A 13,617-nucleotide genomic window follows, 5' to 3' on the forward strand; every position below is an offset into this window, starting at 1 on the left:
CCATACAACAACATGTGTCCATGTGACAACCCCTTCATTGACATCATTTAGCACTCTGAACAACTAAAGCACATATTACATAGGTACATAGCAAAGCACAGGTTAAATAAGGAACAATAATGTTACAAACAAACAAAAAAAAGGCGAGGTTTTGAACAAGTTGTTGGGACATTATCAATGAACTGTTAAATGTATTTCCGTGGATACTCTTTCGTTCAATCTTGACACCTACGTCCCACTGAGGTATTCTTCCATTCCTGATTCATGGGATGAAACAGAAATGGCATTAGTCCGAGTATTGTTGCAAAATTAACAATGTTTATGAATTGACAATAAATAAAATGGCCTCTCAAGTCAAAATACGATGACACAAATAATAACATGTACATTATGAAAGAAATGAGACAAATTCAATCGAATCCAGTTGCTACATTTGTAATAAAATTAAATGCAGAATTACTGCTCGTCTTTTAATTAAACCTTTTCCCCTTGATACATGGATCCATAGACCCCGAAAATACAAAAGTTGGGGAAAACATCTGATATAGCTGGGCTGTCAAAATCAGACTTACTCAGGCATGACAATGACACTTGATGAAATCAGCTGAAAGCTTTGCGAACTGTACGCAAAGCTTTTAAAATTGATGCTCTCAGGGGCTCTCTCCTGGCACTTTAAAGAGTAGAAAATGGCTTTCAAATCTGCAGATTTCGGCGGAAGATTGTCATGCCTGCTTACTACAAATTTTTTTCATGTCGATCTATTAATTTTTCTGATATTATAGTGTTACCTGCTTTTTTTTTAACAATTAGAAACAAATATTTCACAGATATTTGATTCACTCAATAACTTTTAATAATATGAACACATTTTTCAAATTAAAATAAAAGTTTGTAAGAGATTTAATTATATTATGTAATCAACAATCATTCTGAGAATACTGCTAAAGCAATACATGTCCCCTACTGGACCCAACAGATTTTAATATCTCCTAAGTTCAAGGGCAATAACTCTTGTCAAAAATGGGCTAAAATCCTCATGAAAGTCAAATTTGATCTGTAAACGTTTATGTGATAAACCTAAATAAAAATTTCACATCAATATCTGGAGGCACTGCAAAAAAATAAAAAGTCTTAAGAGTAGTATATGTGTTACAGACAGACAGACGGATGGAGAGACAGACAGACTGAGACAAAACCTATAGTTCCCTCCGGTTGAACGGGCAGGGGACTAATAATTACTTTCAACAGACCTGATTCTATACTGTCCCACCCCCACCCACCCCCACACCCAGTATCAACTCTCCCTGTGCCCAGCTATAATCTTCAGAGACAACAATTCACCTTTGATTCTCTTTATGAAAACAATGATAGCACTGTATAACTGCAACAAAAACTGGATAAGAAAAACAACAAAAGTTTAAACAAATTATGTTAGGATTCATCTAGCGAGCCTGTACTCAGTTGCCTCTCTCTTGCCGAGCTTTTCCTCTCCTTCTGTGAACTGGCCAGAGAAAATGAATTTTTTGTCGTCGACGGGGTAGCACAGCTAGCCGATCGACGTAGGCTGTCCGTGTCTTTACGGGACTGAGCGTGCTCCAGGCTCGCTTTGCTCAGTCCTTTCGTAGCAACCATGTCAATCTGTGCATACTCGATCGCCGTCACTTTCTTTGGCACAGGCTTTTTATGCTTTTTGGGTGGGTTCGCAGGTGGGCTCAGATCAATCTCTAAATAGTTCAACTGACGGTTCACCTGTTCGGCCGGCAGACTCAAAGACGTTGGCACATGTGACGGGACTTTTGGCGACGTTTCGCGGCTCAGCGACAGCGACCTAGTTTCCGAATCGCTGTCTCTCGCTTGCTGAACATGACTAACACCAATGTTTAAATATCCGTGGTGCACAGACATGAAATTAGCCTCAGGACTGGTTTCCCGCGAGTACAACTTCACGCGGCTTAACTCCATCTCACGAATCTGTTGAGCACTGGGTAGTAATACCTGGGTGTTAGTCTTAGTTGATGAAGTGTTGGACGAGGAAAACGACGCCTCGCTGTCGAAACTGAACACGGTGGCGGTGGATGGAGAGTATGGTGTCCGGGGACTAGACGGTTCACTTTCGCTGACAGCGGGGCGCCGGTCTATCATCTGGTAGTTTAGGCCCGAGTGGGGCCGGAGAATGGTGGACGCGGGACTGCTGCGTATGCTATGAGTGTCACTGTCACGAGACGATATTGAAATGTGGTCCTCACTGTCATAGAGTTCAATAAGGTCATCGACAGACACAACGAGGGTGCTGCACTGCAGTGGCACAGATGTCACAACATCATCGACATCGTCGTCAGCGGCGTCTACATCGTCACCTGAAGCTTCTACAAAAAACAAGCATCATCAATTATTCTAATCTAAAATAAAAGAAACCCAACTGACTGACTGAAATGAATATTTACATGTACAGAGAAACCCCTCTAAAACGGACACCCACAATACCAAGTAAAAAGGCTGGTTTTAAGGGGTGTTTGGTGTAGACAGGTTCTGTACTGATATTTCAAAAAGGAACCAATGAAAGAATGCCTGGTTTTGAGGAACTTCCGGTTTATTGACCATCCGGTTTTGAAGAAATTCCAGTTTACTGACTGTCCGGTTTTGAGGGGTTTCACTTTATTTATTAATATAAATTTACAAAAAAGGTAAGTTTAATGATACAATGTAGTAATACATGTATATCTGCTGTATATTTAAATCAAACTTGAAAAGATTGGTTAGAAATATAACCACAATATTGTGAAAGAGATCCGAACAATACTGTTTGATTTAAACCTGGCAGAGTACACTGCTCTTATATTATCAACAGGCATGCAAAAGCAACCAAACTTGGGATGAACAGGTTTATTAAAAGTATTTATAAATAATTTTCAAATCAGCTGGTGAAGGCTACCAGGTATGTAAAAATGTTTTAACCATTTGTATGCTAAATTTTTGTAACAGATATTTTCAAGATGAAAACAGTTCTTGGGTAATGTCAGGCAATAAAATAAAATAATAATAAAAATAAAAATAACAAATTTATAATTATTAATTAAAAGTAACACATATTATTATTAATGTTAAGAGTTACTCCAGAATGATCACATATTTTACCAGTGATGGGTTAGTGATATTTTTAATGCAAATACACTTAGAAAATTAAATTATTTTATTTTATGCATAATGGGTACTGACAAAGCAAATACAGTTGAATTCCGTTGGCTCAAACCCCGTCAGTGCCCGAGAAAGTGTTCGACCCATCGGGTAGTTCAACCGAACCATTCGGTCAACATGGGATATTTCCATAACATCAGTTAGAAAGTTGAATTAGATACAAATTATGTAATACATGTAAGTGCACTGAAATACGATATTCTCGAATTGCTCATTGGATTCAGTCAAAACTTCCGATCTGGATATCCCTCCGTTGTTGGGTTCTTCTCTAGATTGCTCGGAAAGTGACATAATTTTGGTATCTGCAAACTTTAAAATTTCATCAATGTGTTATATAGCAAAATATCTAAGTCAAACAATTTATTAGAAATTAGGCCGATTGTGTGATGCAGAAGACTGTGTTGGTATTAATTAAACATGTAGTTACTGAAGTGATGACAAGTGATTAACTCACCCATTGTTGCAATTAAAACCGGTATTGCAGACGCTTTATGCCGAGGCCCGTTTGTGCACTACTTGTTTGATTGGTATCACGGTTCATCTAAATTACCATAACAGTAGCTGTACTTGAAAGATCATTACCGATAGCCGCTCAACAAACATGACAAGTGTGGTAAAGAAAGGAGCGCATGGCTACTGTTGCGATTTCCCGATTCATCTATAGTTCGTTCCGCTTAAATTATTAATCTGAAGGTTATAATAAGTAACTGTGCAAGTGCAGCAATTGTTAGTTCTGTTTGGTGGTTTATCATTTGATATTTGATGTATTACCAGTTCAAGGGAACTATAGCTAATAACATAGATGGGACTGATAATTTAGTTCGGTTCATCAGCAGTTAATATAAGGGTTTACCGAACAACAAACTCGGGACTTCGTTTTTGGTTCGATCGTTGCGGTGTGATCGATCCTTCCGAGGTTGAGCCAACGAGATTCTACTGTAATTCTCAACTAATAGTTTCTGCTACATCCATTAACCAAGAAAACTATTTCTTTACTAACATGCTAAAAACGTTTATTCCTTCATATTTGCTTTTATTTTTATTCTGATACAAGCAATGCTTTAAAAAAAAAAAAATTAACCAATGAAATTAACACAATGACATGCTGTAGTGAGTAATTAGAACATGCTGTGGTGCTGGAACATGCATGACCATGCTGGAAGATGCTGGCAGTGAAGCAAAAGCAGCAATTTCATGCTTGCAGGCTTAAATATTAGCAAACATTTTCATGTAGCATTACCATATCAGTATTATATATAACCTAAATAAATATATTTGTTAGGACTGCGTAACGTAACAAGAAGTAACATTTTAGCTGTGGGCTTTATATGTATCTGTATATATATACATATATCAACATGTACATGTATATCTCTGGGTGTCTATGCAAGAGCAAACATGCTCATTACATCTATGAAACCGTATAACTAGAATTAAATGAAACATCCACTGTTCCTCGAGAGCCAGAATAGCTGAGGTGTGTGCCCAAATTAATGTGCTTTAACTAGAAGTGTATATATGCACAGAACAGAAACTTGTGGTTTCTCAAAGAATAGAAGGAAAATAAGAGTTTCATATCCAAACAATCTGGTAATTGTTGCATTTGGCTCCACAGCTTTGGTAATAAAATGTACCAACTTCGTTACAGATTTATTACTGTTGGTATATTGCATTGTTTTGGAATATGCTTAATGTAGCCACCTACAAGAAATGAGCAACCTCATGAATGTACCTTGAAATGTAATGACCCTGCACCACCCCCACCCCCCACCCCCACCCCCACACATATTGTGATGAAAGGTTGAAAATGTTCACTAAATTCTTTGTTTTCTATCAAACAATTTGCATATACAATGTAAGCTAGATTTTTCTTGAATAAATAATAAAATAAACCCAGTATTGTGACAAAGGGCTGAAAAACTCCATTAGGTTCATTGTGTTCCATTCAATCATCATATATTATTCTATCAAAACAATATACACAATGCATTTGAAAGAAACAGGTAGAACCAATATAATGGTTAATGTTACACACACTGAGGACAAAAATGATTACATACTTATTAAAAGAACCCGTTAACAAACCAGAATACTGCTGGCCACTTTATATACATCACGAGAGAAGAAACACACTGCTATCGTAAATTATACATATTTGGCAGAAAATATATATCTATTGTCACATGGAAAAATGTAGCTTGTTTTTTAAGCATTCTAGTCTATCATGTATATTACTGTATCTTCTTGAATAAATGATGATGAATAAATGACTAGATTATATCGACAAATACATCAACGAATGAATGAATAACAGAACTAAAAAATAAACTAATCCGAAGATTATACGAACACTATATTAAAATAGGTGCCATTTTGTCTACTCTTCTGAAAACTAAATTAGCCAGACTACAGGTACAATGCCCTTTATGTTACTGCTGAATTAGTGATTCCACCCCTTCACCTAAGAGTCCAAACTTCCAAATACTATGACAATTCATAACTAAAATGAATTAAGGTATATTATAGTAAATACAGGTAAAACTAAATAAAAGTCACTGTACAAAAATCCCAAAATGTGAAAAGTTTAAAAAAACACTATCATTTTGGTGACAATTTATGTCCAACATTTCAGCTGGGTTTTTATGCCTTCATCAGGTTTCTATTAATATCCTACGTAATATCCATCTTTACTCAAGAATAGTCATTTAATATAATAAGCAATAACAATTTTATGACCAGGACTCACACTGGCACACATTTTGTCTTAGCCAATTTTCAGATATGTAGAGCTTTTGTCTTGAAAATTATTCAGACTTGGTTGATTTAAAGAACATTTTATTAGCCAAACACTAAATGTTATAGCCACTTAGCATAAAAACTAGCAATTGGCTAAGTTGGCAACCAACAGGGTGAGCCCTACATGACATCATAAAATCCTACACGAATTAAGATAATCAATATTTGGTTAAGTGTTGGTTATAATATGGACTATATTCTGATGTATGGTTGGATGATGCTATCTGAGTTATTGTCTGCTGTGATGGTAAAACTGGTTGTGGGTAGGTTTATTTATGTCGCTGGACATTTGTTATATATAGGGTATCTACGAATACTCGGGCATAGGCAGAGTCTAGCAAGACTCGAGTCCGTTCACAGGACTCGAGTACCAGTGCAAGTGAGACAATGTACGTAGGACATTAATTTTAGCAGTAACTAATCAGCAATAAAAGTTACACAATAAAAATCATATGACCATGTGCTAGTTTCTCTTTTAAATCTGGCTGTCCATCCATCACAATACTGAACATATCAACCGGTTTCTAAATGCAACATAATGGTATCATTTGGCATTAAAGAGACATACCCTAGTTTTTAAACACTAACGCATATTTTTGACTATTATAACCATTTTTGATAACTTAAATCATACTTTACTTAGATTTATTGTTTAGATTATCAATTCCATACATTTGAAGTGTTATTGGTCATCCTGGTGTTTTAAATATCACAAAATGCATTTCTCATATTTAAAAAACCGCACGCGTGTCTGAGAAGTAACAGTTATGGAGTCGAGTTTTAGTCTATTTTTAGAGGGTATTTCACAATTTCAAAGTCACAGACTCATGTTTCACTCAGTTGTAACTTTATTCAAATGTGTTACAGGTTTGTAGATTAACTAAACTTAGTGTTAATTTTCATGGGTTGAAACTAGGTTATGTCCCTTTAGTGTTCAGTGCTGGAATTAAGATGCATAAAGTTATTTTACTTCATTCCTTAGTCTCATTATCATCTAGGGTAAGTGTCGGGTACTCGGGTCCGGGTCGAGTTTCAACCTCGAGTACTCAAGTCCCATATTTTCGACTCATGGAGGCCCCAGTTATAAATAGATGATTTGGTATTGTATAATGTACGCCATATACTGACGCCACACCTTATAGGACTTTACGAAATCATATAATGGCTATATTATGATATTAAACAGCTATTCCTGAGTAAAGATGGATCTTACGAACATAACAGAGAAGTACAATCCCAGTCTGATGAAGACTGCATGAAGCTGCCAAAATGTTGGACATAAATTGTGATGAAAGCGATGAAGTGTAAACATTGTCAAACAGAAAATGAACATGTGCAATAACCAATGGACACAAAACGGCTACTAAAAGTAACATGATACTTCTGGGTATGTTCGGGATCATCCATGTAACACAGGGTGAAGGAATAACTACAGCATGCCATGGTGCTAAGGATTTGGTAACAAAATACACACTTCCTTTAAAGACATCTGAAGAAATACAAATATTTACAAGTACTAGACTTAGTTCTAAAATTTGCCCATTCCTAGCATAGTTGGCCATTTTCAAAACAGAACAAAAGGAACGAAAAGGGATGATTAATTACACACCTGAACATTTTAAACTATAGCTACTACTATATATATATATATATATATATATATATATATATATATATATATATATATATATATATATATATATGACAATTGCAACTCTTGGTCAGACATGAAAAGGTAAGTGTCCTGTCATTTTCCCTAACATGGATCTACACAGACCTGTACTATCTTTTAGTTAATATTAATTACTGAATAGTATTAAAGTTAGTATTATGTGAAGAAAAACAAATTAAAAAGAACACCCCTAATAGACAGTCTTTTTGTCTTCGTCTTCAGATGTCTTCACAAGGTTAGCTAATTGTAAAAAACAACAACACACAAACAAGGTCGGGCTATTCTAAGAATATTTTCAAACAGGGACGACTGGACAACTACGTACTCCTGTGTTAACCACACACCATGCCTCATGCTTCACATACCTGGTGCAGGTACAGGACTACACGTACGAGGAACCCACACTTTGCCATTATCGTCTTCCACAGCTGGGCGGATTCTCAGAGATGCTTGTGCCTTCAGCTTTTGAGCACTTGGACTAACGGGCACATCGCTATCGTTAACAGATCCTTCAGGTTTGGGCTCTTTCATCTCCACATAAATTGATTCGGTGTCAACAGAGTTCAGTAAAGGAGAAAAAGTTGGACTGCTCTCTCTGACGGGAGACAACATGCAGTAGTTTTTCGCTTTCGGCGGTATGAATGGCGGTAACAGTGTCACGTGTCTTGCTATTTCAGCTGCCTGTTCAGCAGGAGATGGCACTTTCTGTAAATAAATACTGGCTTTGCTTTTGTGGACAACGTCCGACATTTTGCCCAGTTTGGAAGAATAACCATTCTGCAGCAGTTCAATCAACTTTTCATCATCCGTTTTCGATAGTTTTGTGGTGCTAGCAGTGGGATTGTACACAAAGTCCTGGCAAACATGCAGGACTGTCAAAACCTTTATTTCTTTTCTATTATCATCGCTCTTCAACAACGGCTGAATGTCGCTGTCTTTGTAGTCATCACCACAGAAGCTGTCATTAGTGCTTCTTTCAGAGTCTTCAGAAAGCCTTGCTGAATCGGCCGAGGTCTGCCGATATGGGAAACCATTGGACCGGTCATCATCCTGCAGCTGTTTCTCAGATATATAAAGCTGCACATCCTCCCGACTGCTCTCAGATGATGTCTTGGACTCTGCAATTGACTCTTGATAGCTCAGTCGATTCGGAAAGCTTGATGATCTTCGTCTACCAATCTTTAGCAGTGGGCTACATTGAACCTTTTCCACTTTTGGCTGCTCCCCTTGCTCTGACTGACTACGTTCCAAAATGATGGAATGCTGGGACACACCGATGAGGTTCTCCTGACTCTGCGATGCTGCTTTTTGGTCACGAGAATTCCTTCGCTTGAATCTAGCTAGAAATCCACTGCTCTCCTTGGGCTGCTCCTGGTTGGCTAAACTTATCTGAGAGGTTAATATTGGAGAAGTGGTATTTTCTACCTTAGGTTTCTGGTATGTTATCAACTGTGGGAAAGGGATAGCTGGCTTGGGTGTCTGTCCAGAAGAATCACTGTTATTGGAAGCAGGTGTTGTGCTTACATAATTCTGCAAGGTCTGTAGATTCTGCAGCACTGAGCTCCTTTTGCTAGTAAGTCCAGTCATCTCCATGTAGTTACTCTCTGGTCTAGTTTGGCGATACTGCACCTGGAGTTCATTTTTCTTTGGTGGCAATGCAGGGGCAGGGCTGTTTCGACCATGGGTTGACACTTGGAACTGATTCTCAATCACACCACTTGCAGAATATGATCGTGAATGTCTGAAGCATTCTCTGTTGTATCCAGGATCTGTAACCATGTCAAAATATGATGCCTCTTCAAAGCTTGTATTTCTTCGACTAGCTACTGTATGACCATGTTGTGAGGAAGATGACTGAGAGGATGGCTTTGGCTCATCCATGAATTCTCCCATCATCAGATAACAGTCTTGAGAAGCTGTATATCCCATTGAAGCATTTGGCAGAATGTCTCTGCCAGGTGCATTATCATAACCATGAATCTTTCCTGTTGATCCTACAGACTTACTTCGATCTCTTGTAGGAGGAAGAGGTGGAGGCAATCCTAGACTTGAATCCATTCCACTCATCATCGACACCAAACCTCGATTTATGCTTTTCCGGAGCAAGGCTGGGCCTTTTGGAGGCAGCTCTGGGGGAGGGGTGTCCGACTTCCTTCTAACCTCATTTGCATAGATTGGTTCACGTATCAATGCTGTACTTCTGATGGCAATATGCGACTCACTGGATGATCGCATTCCGAGTTTCTCTTTTGTCTTTGATGGTGAGGACCGTACTATTTTCTCCCCAGAACCACTGGAAGAAACATTAGTCAAACTGCTGCTGTTACATCCACTACCAACAGTACGTTTTTCTCTGCTCCCATTTGTAAGTTTTTCTTTACTTCCAGACAACATATTTTCTTTACTTCCTGGCATGTGTACATGGCTACTGCTCCCATCACCATTCTCATCAAACTTTGAAAGATTAATGTATGGTAAAGGAACTAATAATTTAGAATGAAAAGGGATTTTCTCTAATTTCGAGAGTACATTGGGACTGGCAGTGTTTTGATTACTGTTCTGATTGTTGCTTCTGCTGCAGTTTTCTGCAGAGACGGACACTCCCACATGCTTACAGAATTCCGCATCAACGGCATAATCTTTTCTCACTTTGGTGGGAAGACTGGATGCCTTGACACTCTTGTTTGTGGTTTTCTGGACCCCGTTCTGACTCTCGGGCTTAGCATGGTCATCACCTTTACACACTTGTAATATTTCATCCAGCAAAGTTATCTCCCTCTGAAGGGAACTCTCCTCATTTTTAAGCGACTGCAATGCTTCTTGGCGTCTGCACCGATCAACCGCTGAGCGGAATTCATCCTCAATGACCGAGAGTTGGAAATTACTTTGCTGGCCAACCATGAAATAATTGCTGTAGTTTCCAGAATGGATGCCTTGTTCACGACTATCTGACGAGTTTGAATCACTGTAACTTGAACTGGAAACAACACCACAATGTTCTGGGTGGAACAATGAGGTCATATAACCATGAATACACAGATTCTGCTTTTCGATTCTTTGAGCACAACACATGGGACACTTCTGGTCTCTTTCCATCTTCTGCATGCTGTTGGCTGACTGAGGTGGACTAGAGCTATTGTCAACTTTTCGAACACGATTTGGCGGAATATCATAGATGGCCATCAGACGCTGGCGTTCAAGGTTTTCTATGCTTATCATTTTGAGTTTGTCTGTGAGGCCAGCCATTCGGCGATAGTCTATGACACTGATCGAATGCCGCTTGTTCCAAGTCCACAAGTCTTGGTTCCGTCCCAGGCTGTACCCTCCAAGCATGGACTGTGGGGTCCCATGGTGCGGACTTGAACATAATGAATCAAGGGTTCCCGGGAACTGAGAGCCTATAGGGGAATATATAGAAAAGCTCCCATAAGTGTAAAACCTTTAATCAGGCACAGTAAACAGCAACAATACATTCACAAAATGGGGAAGACCATGGCCCAAACATGTTTGCTTCAACTACTTTTGAGCACCTGAAATTTATAGTTTTTAAAATTTTCACGAAAAAAAAATGCTTATTTACAGAAAATGACTAGTTACAAAACCATGTATGGTTTGATTGCTGAGCAGTAATATATTTTATTTCACAGCTCACAATCAATGTTATTTTCTAATCATCATACCAAATATTATTTTCTTAAAATTGCTTTGTACATATTGTACCCCAATTATAAAAATATCTACTAACAAGGCAAAATCACACTTAAGATTAAAAATAGTTTACAAGATAAAAGAGTTAATTTCCAATCTCTTTAACAAGCAAAACCAAAAACAACCCCACAACAATCTGTAGTTATTTTTAATAAAAAAAAGACATATGTTAATGATGATACAAGTACACATGTACACCAAAATTAACTGAATATTTGCCTGACATAAACTTTATTTGAGTTGAACAAACTGTGGCTTGACACATCTGGCCTGTCTGAATGAATTTTAAAATGGTGGAAGGGTAGTAAAAACATGGATGCATGCTTCTTCATATTAACTTTAGGTGTTCTTAAGTGCATTATAGGATATTTTGCAAAAGTGTTTCTGTCCAAGAGCTAAATTAAAGTTTATTTTGTTTAACAACACCTCCACAGCACACTGATCTATTAATCATCGGCTATGTGTCAAACATTTGTTAATTTTCACATACAGTCTAAAGAGAGGAAATCTGCTGTATTGTTTCCATTAGTAGCAAGAGAGCATTTAAATGCACTATCCCACAGACAGGATAGCACATACCACAGATTTTGATATAAGAGTCGTGGTGGACTGCTTGGAATGACAAATAGCCCAATGGGTTCTCTGACAGGCATCGATCCTAGACTGACTGTGTATGAAGCAAGCACTTTACCACTAGGCTACGCCTCACCCCACCCAACAGCTGTGGTATGTGCTATCCTGTCTGTGGGATAGTGCATTTAAATGATCTCTTGCTGCTAATGGAAAAAATACAGCAGATTTCCTCTCTTTAGACTGTATGTGAAAATTAACAAATGCTTTATGGGATATAAAATAAAAGTTTGTTTTGTTTAACAATACCACTAGAGCACATTGATTTTTTAATCATCGGCTATTGGAGTTCAAACATACATGTATGGTAACTCTGAGACAGTCATAAAGAGGAAACCTGCTACATTTTTCCATTAGTAGCAAGGGATCTTTTGTATGCACCATCCCACAGCTAAGTGTCATTGCTTTATGGGATGTAAAATATGAAAATTTCCTAGTGAACATTTACGGAGCTCAAATCAAACAATGTGTTATCCATAACCATTCCATCCACGTGGAATTTCTCAGTTGTAACCTACTTTGCTCTTGCATGATATGCATTTATCAGAACCCTTCGATAATGCAATGGTTAAGCCACTGGGTCTATCTAGAGTGTGTGGGTACTGGGTTCTTATCTCAATTCAGATACACAATTCAGATACACAGTCCAGGTAGCCGAGATGATAAGGCTTGGATCTCAGTTGAAAATGGGCATAAAGTATTTAAGGGAAAATGATAATCTCAAAGACCTTGCAATGTACATATACGATGTGCATGTAAAGGTTTAAGAGTAAAATATTATTGGCAAAATGAATGAATGAATGAATGAATGAATGAATGAAATGGATGAAATGGATGAATGAAAGAAATGAATGAATGAATTCAAGAGACCTTTCTAACTTAATATTATGGATAATTGATATTAGAGAAAATTAATAAATAATTTTAACCAAAACATATACATGTATATTATTAATAAAAAGGAAACAAAATAATAATTATAATTATAATAATAATAAAAACTATAAACCCACTCAAAAGCATTAAATTTAGTATATTTTAGTCTATGAAAACAATTTAACACACAAGATATGATTTAGTAACAAATTATCTTCATAAAAAAGAATTTTACATTAAGAAAAATCTACGGTTACCAGACAAAATTAACTAAAAAGGCTGAGTCCCAAATCAAATATTCATTCAAGAAGCAAATGAGGTTGGTTTGACCAATTCATGGCTGGTAATCTAATCATACATAGCATAATGTTATGCAATGAAAATACATGGGGGATCTTCTGGTTATGAGTTAATGGAATAGTTTCTATCATCTCGGAAGATAACTACTCGTAAATATAAAATAATTATGCATTATCGAAACATGTTTTGGAAAAAAAGGGGAAAATGGTACACTGTAAAAGTAGGTTATATTTATGTATGTAATGATAAAAGAAACTAAAAGTTAAAGTCTGTTTTGTTGAACAACACCACTAGGGCACATTGATTCATTATTCATCAGCTATTGAATGTCAAACAGTTGGTAATGTTGACATAGTCTTAGTGAAAAAACCTGCTACATATTTCCATTAAAGGGACATTCCTGAGTTTGCTGCATTGTAAGATGCTTCCGACTAATAAAA

The 13,617-nt window shown here is 37.2% G+C and overlaps 1 protein-coding gene across 1 annotated transcript in view; it reads right to left on the bottom strand.

Annotated features, from left to right (window-relative positions):
• Positions 1 to 1,304: 1,304 nt before the first annotated feature.
• LOC121379688 overlaps positions 1,305 to 13,617 on the bottom strand; it is a 42,340-nt gene continuing 30,027 nt past the window's right edge. Inside the window, 2 exon segments of the mRNA XM_041508339.1 lie at positions 1,305 to 2,366; positions 8,029 to 11,061. Of these exon segments, the coding sequence (XP_041364273.1) occupies positions 1,432 to 2,366; positions 8,029 to 11,061 (3,968 nt within the window). The 3' untranslated portion in view covers positions 1,305 to 1,431.

The sequence above is a fragment of the Gigantopelta aegis genome, chromosome 8, assembly GCF_016097555.1.
Source record: "Gigantopelta aegis isolate Gae_Host chromosome 8, Gae_host_genome, whole genome shotgun sequence".
Classification (NCBI taxonomy): Eukaryota; Metazoa; Mollusca; class Gastropoda; order Neomphalida; family Peltospiridae; genus Gigantopelta; species Gigantopelta aegis.